Consider the following 21,035-nt stretch of genomic DNA (forward strand, 5'->3'; position numbering starts at 1 on the left):
GTAAGGGCTAAGTTTGAATCGAATTCTCAACGTAATTAGTTTTAGCGTAACATTTACAGAAATCGTCCTTCGTCTATTACCCTCACGGTCACTGGTACCCTCACCCTCACTGGTAGCCTGGAGACTCCACATGGGGTAGTTCGGTCGCGTAGGTGTATGTCTTTTCAGGTGATGGCACATTCGGCGACTTGCACGTCGATGAAATGATGAAGACAATACCCAGTCCCCGTGGAGAGAAAATCACTGACCCGGTACAGAATCGAATCTGTGTCTGCTGCATGGTTGTCAGACGCGCTGATCACTCAGCTAAGGAGGTGAACACGGGCACGCTTCAGTTACTCATGTGAACGAAATAGCCGTCTGTGCTGGTGGTGCAATAGCTCAATCAATAAAGTCAAAATAGGTCGAATTCGGAAACAGTTCGTGTGGTCGGAAATGTTTGTACAGTGGTCGGAGGAGTACTACGAACTTGCGATTTATCCTTAATGAACGCCTCGCCCACCAGACATTAAATTACGATCTTCTTCCGTCCTTTGTTTTTTCTTTATGTAAATCTGGGCTACTGGACAGGGATTTAAACTACTCACGAATCAAGTATAGTCATGCCCACTGACGTATAGGTTTTACGGAAAAGAAAAGTAATTCATTGCTTTAGCAGTGGTACGTTGTTTTATAATGAAAGTAATTTCGATAGATAGAGTATTCCTTTATTTTTACTGAAGATTATCTGATTGTAACTGCCAGTACATGAAGTACTTCTAGGCGTTTTATTTCTTGAGCATTACGTTTCGCTGGGCTGCCAATTTCACCGAGAGATAGCAGATGAAAGTGGGTCAAAGGGAACCATTAATTTAACGCACGTTGTAGAAGGTGACACCGACGCCATGTAGGACAGCATTCACCGAAGGCTGTTGTGTGTACTGGACAGGATGAGGGGACTCCCATCGTGAGTCGACACAGTGTGGACAGCAGTTAACGTCGCTGCCGTGCAAATGGCCTCAGATGAGTCATTGGAATTCTGCAAGGGATCACCACCACTCCCACCTTCGTAAAGCGTTTGCTGCAACGGGGGTGATGTAATGTGCAGTAAAGGTTCCCAAAGGTGGGCTGCAATGAGCTTTGGGTGGAAAAAGCAGAAAAGACGGCGCCATTCTGCCGATAGGAGAGCAACATAGCGTTGGGCAATATGTAACTCTGTGAAAGCCACAGGTATTTGTGGATCTATGCTCTCGGCAGAGCATGGCGGGTGAGGTGTGAGGATTTTATAAGTGTGAGACTGCAAATTTCTCGTCCCAAAAAATCTGTAGCTGGCCCCTGATATATATATATAAGGCAGATAGAAATCTTAGGAGGCTCATAGGAACCAACATGCTAATGTGCTTCTTTGAGGCACCGATAGGGCAGAAAACAGCAGCACTGGCGGACAAGACGACGACACTGTTAAAAACAATAAATAAAAAAAATAAAAAACTGGTAAGATATGGAATCGTCTTCGTATGGATTGCAGTACTCAGTAAATGCTTGCATGTTAATAAGTAGGAGGAAGACCCTCTTCTCGCATGCATAATTTTAGGAAATCAAATTTTGGCAATCACTGTCGCCGGATCGTTGAAACAGATCAGTGTACTAATAATGTAGTAGTAATCTACATATCGGTTCCTTGTCTTAAATATCTACCAACCTTAGTTACTAGTAACTGTTTCATGTTCTTATGACAATTTGTCAGTGAACAGGATGTTATTAAACATGTTCGTTTTATTTTTCAGTGCAACTACTGAACTCGTTTTCTGTGATGATTTGTAATAAACAACAGAATATATGGTAACTTTGACTTTCATTACATATGTATCTCACCTCATCACAAAATTAAATTACAGTGTCACTATTCCACCACCTTTTTGAAAATGTAGGGCCACAATTTAGGTTTAAAAAATTCTTGCGCAATAAATGATAGTTAACAGTCTTTATTGGTCATCTACATACCATTGCAGATTAATTACCTAAAGGTGTAAGTGGTGGGTAGGACAAGGGAATTGAAAAAAACATGGATACTTTCGACGAATGACCATCAGGTTGGCACAAATATACGCCTTAAATGAAAGAAAACGTGTCAATTGACTAAATTCAGTTTTAATGAGTTTCTAGGACTAAACACTATGAGTTCCATTTTAAAAGACAGATTCAGTGTTTCGATACATAAACACTAAAGAGACTGGGCGAATATCACATCAGCCGCTCTTTGTCTTGCTCTGTAATCGATATTTACAACAGGTACAAAAAAATGGGAAATAGTTTACAAATAAATCAGAAGCTAGCTAAAGAGCGTGCGTAACTTTACGTTCTGGATGGCACTATTTCGACAGCAGCATTGTTCGTGTGTCCTGTGAAATGTAACAGCCCCGGAAAACCCTGTACAAACTACAAATGATATTCTACTGGTATACATTTACATGTCTGATATCGCTAGTACGCGTACCCACAGGAAATTACATTCTTGCAACACAGGAAAAGGAGTAGAGGACAAAGGGAAGACGGTGTTGTACTCAAAGTTCTGCAAGCAGACACGACGAGGGTGGGAAAACTAGCGATGTAATAACAGCGGGAAAAACTGAGGGCTGTGTGTTTCTTACGTATTGCACCTTTGGGAAAAAGAAGAGCGCCATGGCGGCGTTTCTCTATATAAGGAGAGGCGGTGCTTCCACCTGCATCCTCAGTGTCCCCTGGAGAGCAGCAGACATGAAGTCCGCCCTGGCACTCGTAGCGGTACTCGCCGTCATGGCGCTGGCTGCCGCGGATGACGAGAAGTACACCACCAAGTACGACAACATCGACCTGGACGAGATCCTCGCCAACGACCGCCTGATGCACCAGTATGAACTCTGCCTCACCGAGGAAGACGACAGCAGCTGCACCCCGGAGGGCAAGGAGCTCAAGAGTAAGTACTCTGGCACCAGCGACTGATGACTGCTTTTGCTATGTTTGTTGTAATCGTCACTGTTCTGTAAACAATATCCTCTGTATTATACTTAACATTAGCGGGTCAGATTTAATTAGACATGCAGCTGAGCCAAGTAGAGTAGGCCGCAAGAGCACAATGATTGCAATTCCTAATACAGAAAAATGTATACGACCATCATTGCTGAAGCTTTTGGGACATCTAATGCGATGCGCAAATGGGCGCATGGAGGAAATATAACAGCCAGAAATTTCATGTACAATCCAACTACATAGATAAAACAAATTTAGTAGTATGAGTATTTAACAGAGGGGAAAGGAATGTGTCACATCATGAAGCACCAGTCCGATGTTTGTGAAACCATGTGGAAACGTTCATCACACAACCAATATTAAATGATTAAATTTTCATTCCACTCCGAACTGCTGTCCATCGTCAGCATCTGTATGAGGCGTGACCCCCATAGACATGAATACACTTTTAAATTCGTTATGGCATTGAAGCAAATGGCCTCAGAATGTCATAATTAGAAATTTGTTACCTTTTTATGAAGACCGTTAGCGTGATGCTGGCATGGAAGTGCATTTTTTACCTACCTCGTCCCAGGAATTCTCTATGGGTGACACAGTAAGGGGCTAGGAGCGCCAATCAAGGATTCGACTATTCCGCTGGGCGTTTGTTGTGTGAAAGACAGTGTAGGTTCTTGTATCATCCTGCTGAAAAACCCTGGTCAAGCAGAGTATGACAAATTCTTGCCATATAGGCCTATTGACAAACATTCAACAATTACCAAATGAGTCTTGCTGTCACATCCAATAGCTCCACACACGATAATTCCAGGATGTGTAGAAATGTGGGTCTCGAGATTCGCTGTTGTGTGTGACATCTCACTGTTCCCTGCAAAGACACTTTGGCGTCGATCTAACCACCAGAAACAAAAGCGACACTCACCACTGAACGCCATTCAATGTCCTAGTCGACTGTGCTTCATGTAAGTCTCTGTTGTGTCTGTGCTATACCATCAGAGGCAAGCAACGCAAGACAACTCAATATTTCAACCCAGTTACATACAATCTTCTCTCGGAAGGTTCGCGGTAACGACTGCCAATGGATGAGCTACCATCAACAGTGCCACATGTCATCCCTCCGTTTGACATTACGGAGAGCTTCAGAAATTAAGCCAGAACACTGACGCAAAATATAGCCGGTGGGAACATTTCGCTACCACCTCTCCTCCCCTTGTCATCAAATTACTGATGCTATAAATTTCTTGCAGATACAGCGCGTTAGCGACCTCACTTAAGGAGCCAGTGGCGGGACAGCTAGAGTTTAGCTGGAGCATTATACCATTATTAACATTAAAAATCTCTGTCAAAAAGTAGAGGAGACGGATAAATTCCTAAGGTGGACTGAGGATTTTTTTTCGAGTCATTACCCTTCTAACTAGTTCGATACATTCCCCTCTCTGCCAACTTCATCTCAGAAGAGCATTTGCACCCAAAGTCGTAATTCATTGTTGGGTTATTCCAACAGTCGTGCAGTTTTTACTCCCTATAGTTCCCGCAATTATCGTGGAAGTTATTCCTTTATGTCTAAACACATATCCTATCATCCTCTCTCTTCTTCTTATCAATGTTTTCGCTGGTTCCGACAAATTTCGTATGCTCGCAAGATAATGTTGGATAAATGAAAAATGTGACACAAAATTACGAGCAATTAGCTGTATATGAAAAGATAGTTTGCGAAGGAAGCCATTATTAGTGCCAAGATTAAGCACTTTCAATACCGTATTATAAAAGTGGAAAGATAAATTATCTTCAATTTTTCACTGTAATGTTTGTTTCGCCTGTCTGCTGAAGTTAATGTGATAGAAGCATAAACTTAACAGCCCAATTGTCAACAGTATGAAGGTCACCTTGAACATCATGTTAGTGGATTACAAGTGGAGAGAAAACACTATCTAATTAATAATTTACAGGCAACGCTTCGTTATTAGGAACTGGCACCAGATGACACGGGAGGCGGACTCGCCAGTATAAAAACAGGCAAAGAGTGCTGTGTTGTCAGTGGAGAAGCAGCAACAGCACAACTAGTTCGTCAGGAGAACTCAGTGACTTCGATCGTGGTCTGATCATTGGATGTCATCTGAGTAACAAATCCATCACGAACATTTCAGCCTTTCTAAATCTGCCCAAATCAACTGTTGGTGATGTGATTGTAAAATGGAAAAGCGAAGGAACAGCGATAGCTAAACCAAAACCGGGAAGACCTCATATACTGGCAGACGAAGACCGTCTAGCATTGTGGATCGTGATTGTATAAAAAGCGCATGAAATGAGCGACATGAATCATTCGCGACTTTAAAAAGTTGGCTGAAACGAGGGAGTTAAAATAATGGGTGACATTGATCGAGGCACTCCTAAGCGGCACGCTGCTATAGTCACTGGTAAGTGACGCTTGGGGTGATGTGGATATTGTAAACAGTGACGCCACTGGTCAGTTGAAGGCTGGAAATGAATGATTTAGAGCAATGAAACGCACTATAACCCGTGGCAATCCTATGGCACGGTTTGGGTTTCGCGAATGCATAAGGAACGTTACCTGTCATCATGTGCAGTGCCAACAGTGAAGTACGGATGAGATGGTGGACGCTTTCACTGGTAAGGGTGTGCTCCTCGTATTACGGTTAAGAAAACTCTACTTGCCTAAGGATATGAACACATTCGAAAGCATTGTGTACTGCATACAGTAGAGGAACAGTGAGGAAATGATGATTGTATCAGCATGCACCCAATGCATTCTGCCACAAAGCAGAACGTGTGAGGCAATGGCTTCTTGACATTCCTTAAAATTGATTAGCTTACCCACAGTTCCGACCTGAAACCACTGTAACACCTTCGAAATGAGTCACAACGCCGACTACAAACCCCAGTGCCCAACTTCACTACTTTCTCTGATTTCGGTTTCTGTGGAGGACTGGGTTGTCATTCCGCCACACGCAAATTCAGACACCTCGTTGAAAGTGTCCCGAACAGAGTTTAGGCCGTCAAAAAGGCGAAGGCCGGACAGAGCCCACATTAGTGTTCACTAATAAATGTTCGGATATTTGATAACATAGTGTAATTCGTTTCTAAGAGTTATTTATGCTAAGATACTTTTTTGCGCTACTAGCAGTGTTTCTTCGTAACATTCAAAGACCTAGGAAAATGGCAAGTCATAGTAACAGTTATTTGTACTCACTGTTATCTATGTGCCTATGTTATCTAACACTGTATTATTAAATTTAATTTTTTTAAAGAAACATACGGAAGCATTTGTCTAATAAATTTTCTTGGTCTCGTCCTCGACTGAAATACCACTATTGTGTAAGTCTGGCAATGTATGACATTACTATTACTGAGAATTAATGTATGTACGACGACAACTGGCTCCATAAATGTGATGTCTTGTAAGTAATTTTATGGGCTGCAAAGTTAACAGCTTAGAGCAATGAGGTTGAATGCAAGAATATTTAAGAAGTTAAAGAAAGTTTGAAGCCTGCCAATGTGAATAACAAAAAAAAAAAAAAAAAAAAAAGGTTCAAATGGCTCTGAGCACTATGGGACTTAACATCTTAGGTCATCAGTCCCGTAGAACTTTGAACTACTTAAACCTAACTAACCTAAGGGCATCACACACATCCATGCCCGAGGCAGGATCGAACCAGCGGCCGTAGCGGTCGCGCGTTTCCATACTGTAGCGCCTAGAACCGCTCGGCCACTCCGGCCGACTGTGAATAACATCTTTCACATTTACGTTTAATAAATTAATACATTAAAAGGTTCGCATATAACTTTACCATGCAATTTCCCAAACGAAAAGTTACCACAGATTACTCAGATTGATTTTGGCACAAGTAGCTAATGTTAATCTTATTAATACACTCTTCATAATGAAGCATTGAACTGAATATTTATGAAAATGAAACTACCATTGTATAATAACTATTGATAGCAACCGTGATCTTTGTTTCGTATAACATTACTCGCAGTTGTGTTTTAAGTAATAACTACTTTTATCATAAAAAAGTTCCATTCCACTGAAGATTTCGATGTTTGTTTTCTTGCAGAAGACATCCCCGACGCTCTAGAAACTGAGTGCGCAAAATGTAACGACAAACAGAAGGAAGCCATCAGGAAAGTTATCAAGTTCTTGATCAACCAGAAACCACAAACATGGGAGAACCTGAAGGAGCATTACGATAAAGATGGAAAATACAGCGAGAAGTATAAGAAGCTTGAGGATGAGCTCAAAGAATAAACACCTTGTTAACATGTACATCTGATATGCCGAATAAATTCTTGTAGCAAATTTATCTTTTGCCTTGTGTATGTCGCGCACTCGGAGGTGCAGGGAGTCGTAAGAAAGTCGGTTGACAGCAGGTTTCCAAGAAGACCGTTTCAATTTTGGTGCGGTTCTTCGTATATAAACAGAAATAACACGCGAATGCATCTTTTAAAGTCAGAAAGAACGGACAAAACTTTCTAGGCTTATTGGCGCCTCACATATTTATGAGCATCTGCAGAGGGAAAAATGGTGGTTAACTAGTTCAGCGTCATCTAATTGTTCGCACCTATTACTCCCTCCTTCCCCCTAAACCCATTTGATGTTATTTTACGTAGATTTCCATCCCATTCATCAAAAGTATTTAGGAAAGAATCCAACTACATTGCTAAGAAGAACTGTGACAAAAGCTATAACCGACACGAGAAACATACAACCTATCCCGCAGATTGAAAAAAAAATGTAATTTTGTAATCTTTGATTTCGAACTGCAGTCAGAGCGAAATTAGGAATTAAATTGAAGACCAAGCAGAAAGCAACAAAACTGATAGGATCATATGCATGAACTGAGGGAGTCTGTAAAACTTTCTCGGTTTTCTTGCCGCGTCAGTTCTAGATAAAAACTCGAGCTTACCAAGGAGGAGTCTATCCGAAACGCTTTGTATACATTAAAAACGAATTCAACAGTGACTGGTTTCGAGGTTTTATTTATGCACAAAACGACAAAACCTTCTGTAGGGACCGCCCCATCATTGTTAGGTTTTTCATAATACACATAAAATAGCGTTACCACTAACGAGGTAAGTCTTTGCTATACAAGTGACAACGAAATGGAAGTGGTGTTAATGATTATCAAAGGATATTATGACCTCACCACATCTGTAATACGTAGCACCGATATTATAGAGGATAGTAAAATGCCGAGTCGCAGGTTCTAATATCACTGTCCTCCTCATTCATTGTCATCATAATCATCTTATTACCCTTCTTATTTATCAAGTGTCAATCCGTTACCTGCTTCATCCATAAGGCAGTGTGGTCTGAGTTCATTACCTTTCAAGAAAGGCAATTAGGAAAATTTGAAATGAGCGCTCTGATTTTTTAAAGATTTTACATTCGTTTGATTCCGTACTCACTTCGTCCGAATAGCATGCATTGTAGCGTTAGCCGCGAAGCTTGTTTTCTTGTGAGAGATTCAAGTTTTCCGTTCTTTACTTCTTACATTACCTAACTCTGCATATGTGTGCTTAGACTGTGTCCATTGTGACAGTTTTTGAGTTTTCTCAGTAGGTCCACATTTATTAGACGCTCAGTTTCCCTGCTTTCAGAGGCAACGCTTCTGTCCTGATAAGCTAGCTCTATTTAAATAGCCTTACTTTTGTCAGAATACTCAGGTGATTTTCTAAGGCGTAGAATCGTGTGTTATGAATGCTATGTGTGCCGTTCAACAGTATGTTTAATTGTAACAGGTTCACAGGTATATCAAATTTTTGACTTCCAGCGGTTCCCGCGCTGTTCAGAAAATTGCACCCTCCTCGATTTTGCTCTTCTTGTCCACAACAAATTTTCTCTCTGTTGTATACGTGTGTAAACTGAAATGATCAGTTTTGCAGTTTCCGCGTTTGAAATTTTCGAACGATCATCGAATGAATCTGTAAACACTACAACGTCCTCAGCGTACCTTCCATTGTCCAACATCAAAACGAAGAACAACCCCTTGATTTTTAAAAATATATCACTACATAGTTTCCAAAGTGTTCGAGTCAACAGTACTTCATTCGAGAAGAAAGCATTAAATCTAATAATCAGCAATGGATTCCATGTTTTCGTGTCAGGCATAACAAATATGAGAGCCAACATAAAATCAGACTAGCTAGTACAACAGCAGTGATTGTCGAAAAAAATCATTACTAAGGCGAAGGATGGAGTTACAGACTGTGGTGTCACCGCCAGACACCACACTTGCTAGGTGGTAGCCTTTAAATCGGCCGCGGTCCGGTAGTATACGTCGGACCCGCGTGTCGCCACTGTCAGTGATAGCAGACCGAGCGCCACCACACGGCAGGTCTAGAGAGACGTCCTGGCACTCGCCCCAGTTGTACAGCCGACTTTGCTAGCGAAGCTACACTGACCAATACGCTCTCATTTGCAGAGACGATAGTTAGCATAGCCTTCAGCTACGTCAATGGCTACGACCTAGCAAGGCGTCATTACCAGTGTATAGTAAAATGGAGATTATATCTGTACAAGAGCGATGTACACCGATTATGGATTAAAGTTAAGTATTACAAGAATTTCGTACTTTATTGCAATTCTCAAGACATTGTCCTGTTCCAGACCTCACGCCGGTCTGCGTGTATTCAGACGCGTGCATTTCGGCCTCCAGTAGCGACACGGTGTTGGCTCTTGAGTCAACACTACACAGACCATATTAGTAAGAGAGTAAAGATTTGTCATTCCTTTGAGGTTTAAAACTGAGGAAGAAGAACACTAACGCAAAACCTAACAGTTACACAATGAGCAAAAATTTATGTCAAGAATGAAAGATGTACACATCTTCTATTGCATCATCAAAGCTTGAATTAATTGACTAGAAAATCTGTATTACTAAAAGGAGTAAATGTGTAAAACTGTCATGTCGGTATGTCTATTTTACACGGTTCTCCAAAACTGCTACACGAAATTTCATGTGGTTTTCGCAGTTAACCTGAGCGTGGCTTCGGGTATCCTATAGGCTATTATTCATCGAAATATAATCATGAAAAGAAAGTTCTACTAAAACCATCTTGTCTCTTTGTTTGTCTGTTTGAACACAATAATCTCCAAAACTACAAGAAACATTTACATGGGATTTTCGCGTGTAAGTTTAGTGTAACTTGGGGCACAGTATAGGCGTTATTTAATCAAAATCGGAACCCCGAAGGAAAAGGTATCGTCATTTAAAGTTTTATCTAAATCCGTCGTGTCTGTCTGTTATAAAACTAAAGTCCTTCATGAGGTTTTCACAGATAACTTGAGCATAGCTTCTGGCTCCATAAAGGCTTTATTTCCTCACAATCGGCTAATGGAGAAAAAGATACCTTAACTGTAAGTTTACCCATACTAACATCGTAACTGCTGCTGTAACTCTGTCACGTTTTCACGACTAGCCTGCTGAACGAATTTCGATGAAATTTGGTATGGAGACAGCATGCACCATCAGGAAGAACATAGCTGCTTTAAAAAGTGTGTAGTACAAGTACTCATCGATTTCAAGAATATTACTCTTTATTTACTCTTTGAAAAGGCTATTTGCTCTTTGACTATTGATCTTTATCACATTTGTGAAAATGTTTTTATTTGTTGATGTGTCATGTGATATGATTCAAAGTAATGAATACAATACTTATACAATCTTCAGTGTGTTTAATCCGTACTTACACTCAATCTGTTGCAATATGTATGCATTATATAATGTATAGCTACTTCAGTAGTACCATTCATATACGCAACTCGTGCCCGTGCTCCTCTGCTTCGAAGGGGCCGGGGGATGTGGAGCACATCACTCGAACAGAAAGCACAGCTACGTACAGTAGCAGACTTACTCACCATTACTCGTAACAAAACTACTGATATATAAGCGCAGCTGTGGGTAGCAGCTAGTGGTTAATCTTTGGAAATAACTTGTTAAATGTGGTGATGATCTTTAACAGGTTAGAGGCCTACACTGCAACAATTTCTTACTTTGTGAATTCTGACATTATGAAGAACTAAGACGGGCAACCCAAAATACGTGCAGAAAGAGTAAATGTAACAGGGTACAATTTTCGCTGCGTTGTAGTGGCTAATGTTTCCTCAATACCTTTGTACACTTTATAGATGTAGATTTATGACGACAACTCTGTATTTTTGAAATGTAACTACGTTGTACTGCTATCTGCAACACTGAAAGAGCCTTCAGAGAGGACCGCAACTCAGTACCCCATCGCCAGGAGAACAATTCCCACACTCGTACGCTGTATAGCGCTAAATGTGAGCAAATACATATCTCAGGGATGGTTAGCGTGTTTATTACTATAAAAGTCATATCAAGTGCTCTAAAGATTGTCTCTGAGCTTTGATTCACACTATCAAACGATACAGGCGGACAATATCGCAAGTTGGATGCCACAGCACAGGCCCATGTTACATCACATTTCACGTGGTAGAGATACGTCGGTCTTTGGTTGCACAACACTTTTTTCAGTTTACTCTAGAGATAAAACCTCAGACGTGTTAAATATTGTAAGCGTGGATTTCGTTCGACTAACCTAACGATCTCAATTTTCTTTCTGTTTAACAGATCTGTAATTGATACAATGTAGGATTTCACGGCCGGTATTGTCTTCACTTAAAACTTCCGGACTGACGCTTCGTCTCCGACTGCGGGAGACATCCTCCGAGGTAAAGTGGCGAACTGCAATTCCAGAAAACTGGAGATCACTGTATTAATCCATATTTACACCTGAAAAAGGTATTATCACTTGCTATAAAAAATGTAAACCAAACGAGATAATGAACCTAGAATTCCAGGACATTGCATTGTTAATTAATGGAACTATATGTGAAATAGTAGGAAGACAATTTCACCTTCCAGTTACCATCATGGACACAGCAATGATTAAAGTGTCCCGACCAAGACTGTATTGGCCAGAAGAACCACTAGGCGTATTACCTTAACGAAACCTAACTTTTGTTAGCGATACTTCAGATTCCACTGTGCTACAGTCCCCGGACGAATTATGAAGTTCAGAAAAAGGACAAATTTCAGTCAGTCAAGTAATACAACATGCGATACAAGAAACGTTGACAAAATACGATTATTTGTAGTGTATGAACGACAAGCCTATATTGGTTCTAGCTTTCATTTGTACAACTTACTTCTGTGTAAAGCGTAAGATATCTCATTCAAAAGAAGCCACCACCCATTGGATATCTGCGGAGTGGATAGAAACTATCAATATGTAATGTAAATGGATAGTGTAAATAGCGTATTCAATCGGGAAAGAATGTCGTTGGCGCTTCACAGGTTCTCAGTTGCTGTCCAGACTCCATGCAAAGGTGTCTCTGCTCGACCCTCTCTAGAGCGATCATTATAATGCTCATTGCTAGCTTGTGGTCTCATAAAACGTAATTATCTCAAAGGAGGACACTGCCTAATCCTTCAATATTTTCTAGCGTTTCTTCCAGAGCAGTGCAAATATCAGTAACCGGAACTTATCTCCTTTTCTGTGATCTTCCATACTATCCGAAGTTGCAAGTTTTGTCTCAACTGATCTATCAATTCTTTTAGTTCCACAACTTTTCTCCGCAGTTCGTAGGTTAGCTCACCTCTTCTCAAACGGGCCAAACGAGTTTTAATTATTTATTAACAAGCGACAACGATATTAACACAAGACTCCGTCGTGAGTGTTTTCAGAGATTCGTAAACAAACATTACATCTGTTGGCCATGTTCTGTCTCAAAGACTGCAGCGGTGACCTTAATACTGCTGCTACTATACCGGCACCTAGATCCTTTTCCTATTCAACAGGGATTTTGGAAACCGGGTTGCACACCTCTCTTTACACAAAAAAGTCCAGAGGCGTCAAATAAGAGGATCGAGTAGCTATAGTGCAGGACCATCACAGCTAATCCACTTTTCTGAAAGCGGTCGGTATAAGAATCGACGCACAGAACGACTGGAATGTGCCGCCCCGTCATGATGGAACCATATGCGCTGTCTTCTAGCGAGTGGCACGTCAACCAACAACTCCGGTCATTCTCAGTCTGTCATTTAACAGCCTATATAGAAGATATAACCCAATTAAACAGTCACCAACAACATATGCCCACGTATTCACGTAGAACCGCAATTGATGTGCACGAGTGGACTTGGCATATTGATTAATCTCACTGAAAACATGGATGTTGAAGACCGCACCACGTCCGAACATTGCTTCATCTGTAAACAGCACATAGGACGGAATTGAAGGATGCATTTGACACTGTTCCAGACCACCGCGAAAACTGTGAAGTTTGTACACGTGCTGTAAGTGAAATGTACTAACAGTTATTGCTCATGAAGGACGTTTCTTACAGTCGTCTGATTCGTTCTCATGTTGCACGCAGTTGGACGATTACTGAGAGCGATAATTCTGAAATTGGAGAAAAGTGTTTATTTTAGGTCCCGTGCAACCTCCCAGACTTTGTCCGGTTAAAGAATTCTCATTCTCTATATGCCACAGGTCACCTCACGATGTATGGGGCAGTGTACTTCTGCTAGCACTGTATGTTCGCCCTTTCCTGCTGCATTCATGAATTGAGCGTGGGCAGAATCGCTGTCACTAACGATCCGTTTGCGGTCTCAGTTCAATGATTTTCTTGTCACGGCCAGGTTGCGATACGTATGTGGAATGAGTCTTGTGTTTTCCGACTCTTCCTGGGACGCACGCTGTCGAGATTTTAACTGCAGATCTCAGCGTGATAGGCAATGTATCTTTTGTTACCTCTACCTTTGAAGTTTGTTGAGCAGCCTCCCCAAAGCACTTGAGCCAACTAAACGATCTCGTTTTTCTTTGCACCTTCTCTGTGTTTTATTAATCCTACTTTGTAGAGGTCAAAAAAGAATGAACAATACGCAAGAATTGCTTGAACGAGTTTATCGTAACTCACATCTTTCGTCGACATATTGCATTTGCTTAAGATTCTTTCAATGAATCTCTAATCGAAGAGTAGTGGCCTTATTCACCTAACTACATGGAATACATCACATTTACTTATACTTAGAGTATGTAGTACACATTGTTTGAATCCTCGAAGACCTACCTTAGACGTGTTTGTGCTGCTCTCGATATTTGTAGAACTGTAATAGATCGAGGACAGTCCTATCCAAAACTAAAACCAATCTCAAGTTAGAAAGCTTCTCTTCACCTCCCAGAAGGACACTAGAAGCTTTACACAAAGAAAGTACTTCGGACGTTTCTTGCTTCAGTAACTACTTGAGCTATGTGCTTTCCCAAAACTACAGTTTCAATGGCAAAAATGGCAGATGATTTGCACAGAGTACTTTGAGGTACGTGTCATATCTGGTAACAACTTACTCCTGATAGAAACACTAGAAGTTCATAGCAACTCTATAGAAAGACGACGGCCAGTCCCAGTACGGGCTTTAGAGTCGGGCATAAAATTTTGCCGCACTTTCTGAAAGATCACGGTTGTCTTCCGCACAATGGTACAATGAGACAGTCAGCTAGGACTCACCCAAGTCTTATTTAGTTTACAGTGAGATACAAAAAAAAAAATACACTATAGGAGTGACATCCTACGAGCGCGGTTTATATGGGACAAGACCTCCCATTCCAACACTCAAGTTATACCTTGTCCATTTGCTCATGAAAATAAACATCGAGATGGGATGGTACAGGAGAGTGGTGAAACCATGTTCTTTTGCGGGCAGGACGAACTTTATCCAACAACATCGCGAATGAACATCAGGAATTCTGCTCCGTTCATATGAGTTGTAGGAAATAAGGTCCTGTCGATTCGAACTCACAGATTATAGAGAATCGTTACTGGTTATCCCAGACGTGTGTGGGATGGGTATTTTCATCACTCAAGATATAGCCATTGCGGGACTCGAAGAAAATACCATCACGACCGACAGACACTTCCTCTGTGGACTAGCAAATCTCTAGTCATGAAACTTAACATAGTTAAATTGTGGAACAAGTGATCTCAGTAATCAAAAAATCTTTTTCTTATAGTGTATAGATCTTTAAATTTTCGTTATATATAGCGACAGCTGGTAATGACTATATGGACTGAAGATTGTGACTGGTGTTCAAACTGGTCGCCTTACATATAGAAAGTATAGAGATCTAGATATTGCAATAAAATGAAGCGTGACAAGATCACACTGAAGACAACAGCCACAGATTGTTTAATCCAATACTGTTTTTGATGTCAGTGTTCTATTTAATGGCCGACTTCTGTGACTTATGGTTCAAATGGCTCTGAGCACTATGGGACTTAACTACTGTAGTCATCAGTCCCCTAGAACTTAGAACTACTTAAACCTAACCTAAGGACATTACACACATCCATGCCCGAGGCAGGATTCGAACCTGCGACCGTAGCAGTCGCGCGGTTCCGGACTGCGCGCCTAGAACCGCTAGACCACCGCGGCCGGCTTCTGTGACTTAGATCATCAGTCTGTTTACTAGTTTAAAGTGATCTAACTAACTGAACCTAGTCACTAAGTAAAGTAGAAATTTTCGATAAAAGAATGTTTTTGATTCCACAAGTTACTATAATAAAAAGTTTACTATAAAACATAAGCAGTTCTAAATATCCACGGGTGTGCTGCCGGTCTATAGTGTCCAACGGGCACAATATTTCGGCGATCATACATGTCGCCATCATCAGGTGAACTGACGGACTGAGCTCCTGTGAACGTGCCGGCACGGAGATCCGTACGCTATGGCTGCTCAGAGGGAACTGGGTTCGGTCGCGGCGGCGGCCGATTTAAATACCCTCCGCCCGCGGCGCGCTCCCTCCGCCGTCCGCGCCCCGCGCCACGGTCGCGCGGTGGAACAGATTGCGACGGCGTCTGAGATGACGTCGGAGTGATGGCTCTGTCCGCCGTGGTCGTCACAACTATACGTTTGCTCGATTTACTCTTGATTAACCCGATCGCTGGTTCCCAAGCCTTGCTAAGATTATAGCCACAGTCACGGTTTATGAGGTCGTCATTGGTGCGAATTTCGATGGCCTCTCTAACAACGCTGTCCCAGTATCTCGACGTCTGTACCAGAATCCTCGTGCGGTCATATTCCATGGCGTGATTTTCCGACAAACAATGTTCAGCGACCGCCGACTTGCTCGGATACATCAGGCGAGTGTGCCTCTGGTGTTCACGGCATCGATCCTCGACGGTACGCATCGTCTGACCAATATACGACTTGCCACATTGACACGGAATCTGGTACACGCCGGCCTTCCTCAAACCGAGGTCATCTTTGGCGCTCCCCACCAGTGCACGAGTTTTATTTGGAGGACAAAACACAGTTCCGACCCGGTGTTTCTTCAGAATGCGAGCGATTTTCCCCGAGAGTGCGCCTGTGTATGGAATAAATGCAGTGCATACCTCCTCCCTCGTGACTTCATCCATCTCAAGAGGTTGTGCTGCAGTGGTTGGGCGGAGAGCACGTTGAATCTGCCACTCTGAGTACCCATTTTTCCGAAATACAGTTCTCAGATGTTCCAATTCCTGGGGTAGACTCTCTGCGTCAGAGATAGTGCGCGCCCTATGTACTAGAGTTTTAAGTACCCCATTCCTCTGTGAAGGGTGGTGGCAGCTGTCTGCGTGCAAATACAGATCAGTGTGCGTAGTCTTCCGATACACCCCACGACCTAGGGTGCCGTCAGCCCTTCTCTTGACCAAGACGTCAGAGTGGCAGATTCAACGTGCTCTCCGCCCAACCACTGCAGCACAACCTCTTGAGATGGATGAAGTCACGAGGGAGGAGGTATGCACTGCATTTATTCCATACACAGGCGCACTCTCGGGGAAAATCGCTCGCATTCTGAAGAAACACCGGGTCGGAACTGTGTTTTGTCCTCCAAATAAAACTCGTGCACTGGTGGGGAGCGCCAAAGATGACCTCGGTTTGAGGAAGGCCGGCGTGTACCAGATTCCGTGTCAATGTGGCAAGTCGTATATTGGTCAGACGATGCGTACCGTCGAGGATCGATGCCGTGAACACCAGAGGCACACTCGCCTGATGTATCCGAGCAAGTCGGCGGTCGCTGAACATTGTTTGTCGGAAAATCACGCCATGGAATATGACCGCACGAGGATTCTGGTACAGACGTCGAGATACTGGGACAGCGTTGTTAGAGAGGCCATCGAAATTCGCACCAATGACGACCTCATAAACCGTGACTGTGGCTATAATCTTAGCAAGGCTTGGGAACCAGCGATCGGGTTAATCAAGAGTAAATCGAGCAAACGTATAGTTGTGACGACCACGGCGGACAGAGCCATCACTCCGACGTCATCTCAGACGCCGTCGCAATCTGTTCCACCGCGCGACCGTGGCGCGGGGCGCGGACGGCGGAGGGAGCGCGCCGCGGGCGGAGGGTATTTAAATCGGCCGCCGCCGCGACCGAACCCAGTTCCCTCTGAGCAGCCATAGCGTACGGATCTCCGTGCCGGCACGTTCACAGGAGCTCAGTCCGTCAGTTCACCTGATGATGGCGACATGTATGATCGCCGAAATATTGTGCCCGTTGGACACTATAGACCGGCAGCACACCCGTGGATATTTTGACTATCAAATACGCCGGGAGAAACTCAAGAATCACCTCATACACCTTTACGGGGAGGAGATGTATCGCAGCATGAAGAAATTTGAAAAGTTGCGCCACCGTAGATGTCGTTTGCTAAGTACTCTTGCCTTTCTAAAGAGATGTCGTTCCGAGAATGTTGTTCCAAATTTTGCTAAGGTTATGCATCACATCGATTCTGCAGCAGGTAAGAGAATCAAGAAACGAGCCAGCCTCGCATTGGTACGTGAGAGAGTGCAATTCACCCGCCGGAGCCTTGAATTTATCTCACAGGAATTACTCAAACTACATTTGCAACTGGCTAGTAAGTTTACTTCTTGTTCCTGGGATTGGATTGATGGTGTCACCTGGGTGTCAGCTGATTCCGCCCATAAGAAGTCTACGGGACGTCAAACAGCTAAGTTCTCACGTCTCCTTGACAAACCATCTCTGCAGGTTCCGTGCAAGACTGTCATCAATTTGAGTGGCATGGTGTTGAGTGATGATGCAGTCTCGGTTTTGCAGAAAGGTCTCAACTTCGCTCCCACCCCCAAGTTCACTCCAGTCGCAGAAATTGTTAGTGCTGTTGAACAGGTTGCAGCTCGACTTCCGCCAGAATCAGCCGAGGAAATACGTCGTGAAACTTGTCGTGCGTTGACGAAATCCAAGCCGATGAAGTCAAATATCAGCAGTAAAGAGAGGGCGGCCATTCGTGGTCTGAGGGAGCGCTCTGAAATTGTTGTCTTACCGGCTGACAAAGGCAATGCTACAGTTGTTGCCTCCCATAAGGACTACACTGATAAGATGCAGAGCCTGGTAAATGACGATTCCTACCGGAAGATCAGCGTTGACCCTACAAAGAAGGTGGAGAAAAAGACGAGGGCGCTTCTCAAGGACGCAGATTTACCGGAGGGTGACGCTAAGAAATTGTTACCCCAAGGTCCGGTACCGCCTAGACTATATGGACTCCCGAAGGTTCACAAAGAGGGGATACCATTACGCCCCATTGTCAGCAACATCAGGGCACCTACATATTTGTTGGCCAAATACCTGACGGGAATATTAAGTCCTTATGTGGGTAAATGCCCTCATCACATCCGTAATTCCGTGGATTTTGTTAAACGCCTTGACAGCTTCAGGTTGGATGAGTCAGATATCATGGTGAGTTTTGACGTCGTTTCCTTGTTTACGAGGGTACCCCTGCGAGAGTCACTAGAATTGATTAGTCAGAAGTTTGACGAGAAGACCACTGAACTTTTCAGGCATGTCTTGACTTCCACGTATTTTCTTTTTAATGGAGAATACTACGAACAAACGGAGGGAGTCGCCATGGGTAGCCCACTCTCACCGGTGGTAGCGAATTTGTACATGGAGAACTTCGAGGAGGAAGCCCTGTCGTCATCCGTATGGAAACCTACTTGCTTTTTCCGTTACGTGGACGACACGTTCGTCATCTGGCCACATGGTATGGATAAACTCCTTGACTTCCTTACACATCTAAACTCCATACACCCCAACATCAAATTCACTATGGAGACTGAAACGGAGGGTAAATTACCTTTCCTTGACGTCTTGGTCAAGAGAAGGGCTGGGTGTATCGGAAGACTACGCACACTGATCTGTATTTGCACGCAGACAGCTGCCACCACCCTTCACAGAGGAATGGGGTACTTAAAACTCTAGTACATAGGGCGCGCACTATCTCTGACGCAGAGAGTCTACCCCAGGAATTGGAACATCTGAGAACTGTATTTCGGAAAAATGGGTACTCAGAGTGGCAGATTCAACGTGCTCTCCGCCCAACCACTGCAGCACAACCTCTTGAGATGGATGAAGTCACGAGGGAGGAGGTATGCACTGCATTTATTCCATACACAGGCGCACTCTCGGGGAAAATCGCTCGCATTCTGAAGAAACACCGGGTCGGAACTGTGTTTTGTCCTCCAAATAAAACTCGTGCACTGGTGGGGAGCGCCAAAGATGACCTCGGTTTGAGGAAGGCCGGCGTGTACCAGATTCCGTGTCAATGTGGCAAGTCGTATATTGGTCAGACGATGCGTACCGTCGAGGATCGATGCCGTGAACACCAGAGGCACACTCGCCTGATGTATCCGAGCAAGTCGGCGGTCGCTGAACATTGTTTGTCGGAAAATCACGCCATGGAATATGACCGCACGAGGATTCTGGTACAGACGTCGAGATACTGGGACAGCGTTGTTAGAGAGGCCATCGAAATTCGCACCAATGACGACCTCATAAACCGTGACTGTGGCTATAATCTTAGCAAGGCTTGGGAACCAGCGATCGGGTTAATCAAGAGTAAATCGAGCAAACGTATAGTTGTGACGACCACGGCGGACAGAGCCATCACTCCGACGTCATCTCAGACGCCGTCGCAATCTGTTCCACCGCGCGACCGTGGCGCGGGGCGCGGACGGCGGAGGGAGCGCGCCGCGGGCGGAGGGTATTTAAATCGGCCGCCGCCGCGACCGAACCCAGTTCCCTCTGAGCAGCCATAGCGTACGGATCTCCGTGCCGGCACGTTCACAGGAGCTCAGTCCGTCAGTTCACCTGATGATGGCGACATGTATGATCGCCGAAATATTGTGCCCGTTGGACGCTATAGACCGGCAGCACACCCGTGGATATTTTGACTATCAAATACGCCGGGAGAAACTCAAGAATCATAAGCAGTTCTGTTCTGGACTTAAAATCATTTGGGCCTATAGCTTGTACACATTATGTTAAGGGCCTAAATGCTTCTCGTTCAGAGTGGGCATTGCAAGGAAATGCTTTCTGCAATGACACTTCTTCCATGTGAACTAACTTGTCTCCTCAAATCCTTTGTCAAGATCCAGGTATCTCTCTGTAGCTTGAATGATGCTGGTTTTCGTACGTTGCTATCCACATTTTTGTGACAAAATAGTAATGGTCGTACTTGCGGCCTCAATTACTAACATTTTTCATATGTATTTCGCTAACCACAATATCATTGTAAGTCAGTTCTATCCTATCCATAGATGGTCATTTAACTTTCCCCCTATGTTCACATTGCGACATTTGTTTAGGAGGAACTAATAATTGATGGTGATGGTGAAGTCCCATACTCCGAGGAGCGTTGGGGACCTTACGGGAGACCCAAACCGCTGTACCAAGCAAGGTCTTAGTGGAGGTGGTTTGCCATTGCCTTCCTCCGACCGTAATGGGGATGAATGATGATGATAAAGACGACACAATAACACCCAGTCATCTCGAGGCAGGAAAAATCCCTGACCTCACCGGGAATCGAACCCCGGACCCCGTGCGCAAGAAGCGAGAACGCTACCGCAAGACCACGAACTAATTACGTTTTCTATTTCCTCTTGGAACGTGTGTTTTCAGAAATATGAAAGTAAGCCATTGCGTGGTACCCGACAACTTTGGCAACGGA

The 21,035-nt window shown here is 43.6% G+C and overlaps 1 protein-coding gene across 1 annotated transcript; it reads left to right on the forward strand.

Annotated features, from left to right (window-relative positions):
* The first annotated feature begins 2,723 nt into the window (after positions 1-2,723).
* On the forward strand, positions 2,724-7,310 carry LOC124615953 (ejaculatory bulb-specific protein 3-like). The gene is made up of 2 exons (XM_047144154.1): positions 2,724-2,935; positions 7,065-7,310. The coding sequence occupies exons 1-2, from the start codon at positions 2,737-2,739 to the stop codon at positions 7,253-7,255; spliced, it is 390 nt and encodes a 129-aa protein (XP_047000110.1). The 5' UTR covers positions 2,724-2,736; the 3' UTR covers positions 7,256-7,310.
* The last annotated feature ends 13,725 nt before the right edge of the window (positions 7,311-21,035 follow it).

The sequence above is a fragment of the Schistocerca americana genome, chromosome 5 (genome assembly GCF_021461395.2).
Source record: "Schistocerca americana isolate TAMUIC-IGC-003095 chromosome 5, iqSchAmer2.1, whole genome shotgun sequence".
Classification (NCBI taxonomy): Eukaryota; Metazoa; Arthropoda; class Insecta; order Orthoptera; family Acrididae; genus Schistocerca; species Schistocerca americana.

Bases quoted from the DNA above. Each gene is read 5' to 3' on its own strand.
- LOC124615953 (XM_047144154.1), top strand. From the start codon at position 2,737: ATGAAGTCCGCCCTGGCACTCGTAGCGGTACTCGCCGTCATGGCGCTG. The intron at 2,936-7,064 runs GTAAGTACTCTG...GTTTTCTTGCAG, and splicing joins GGAGGGCAAGGAGCTCAAGA to AAGACATCCCCGACGCTCTA.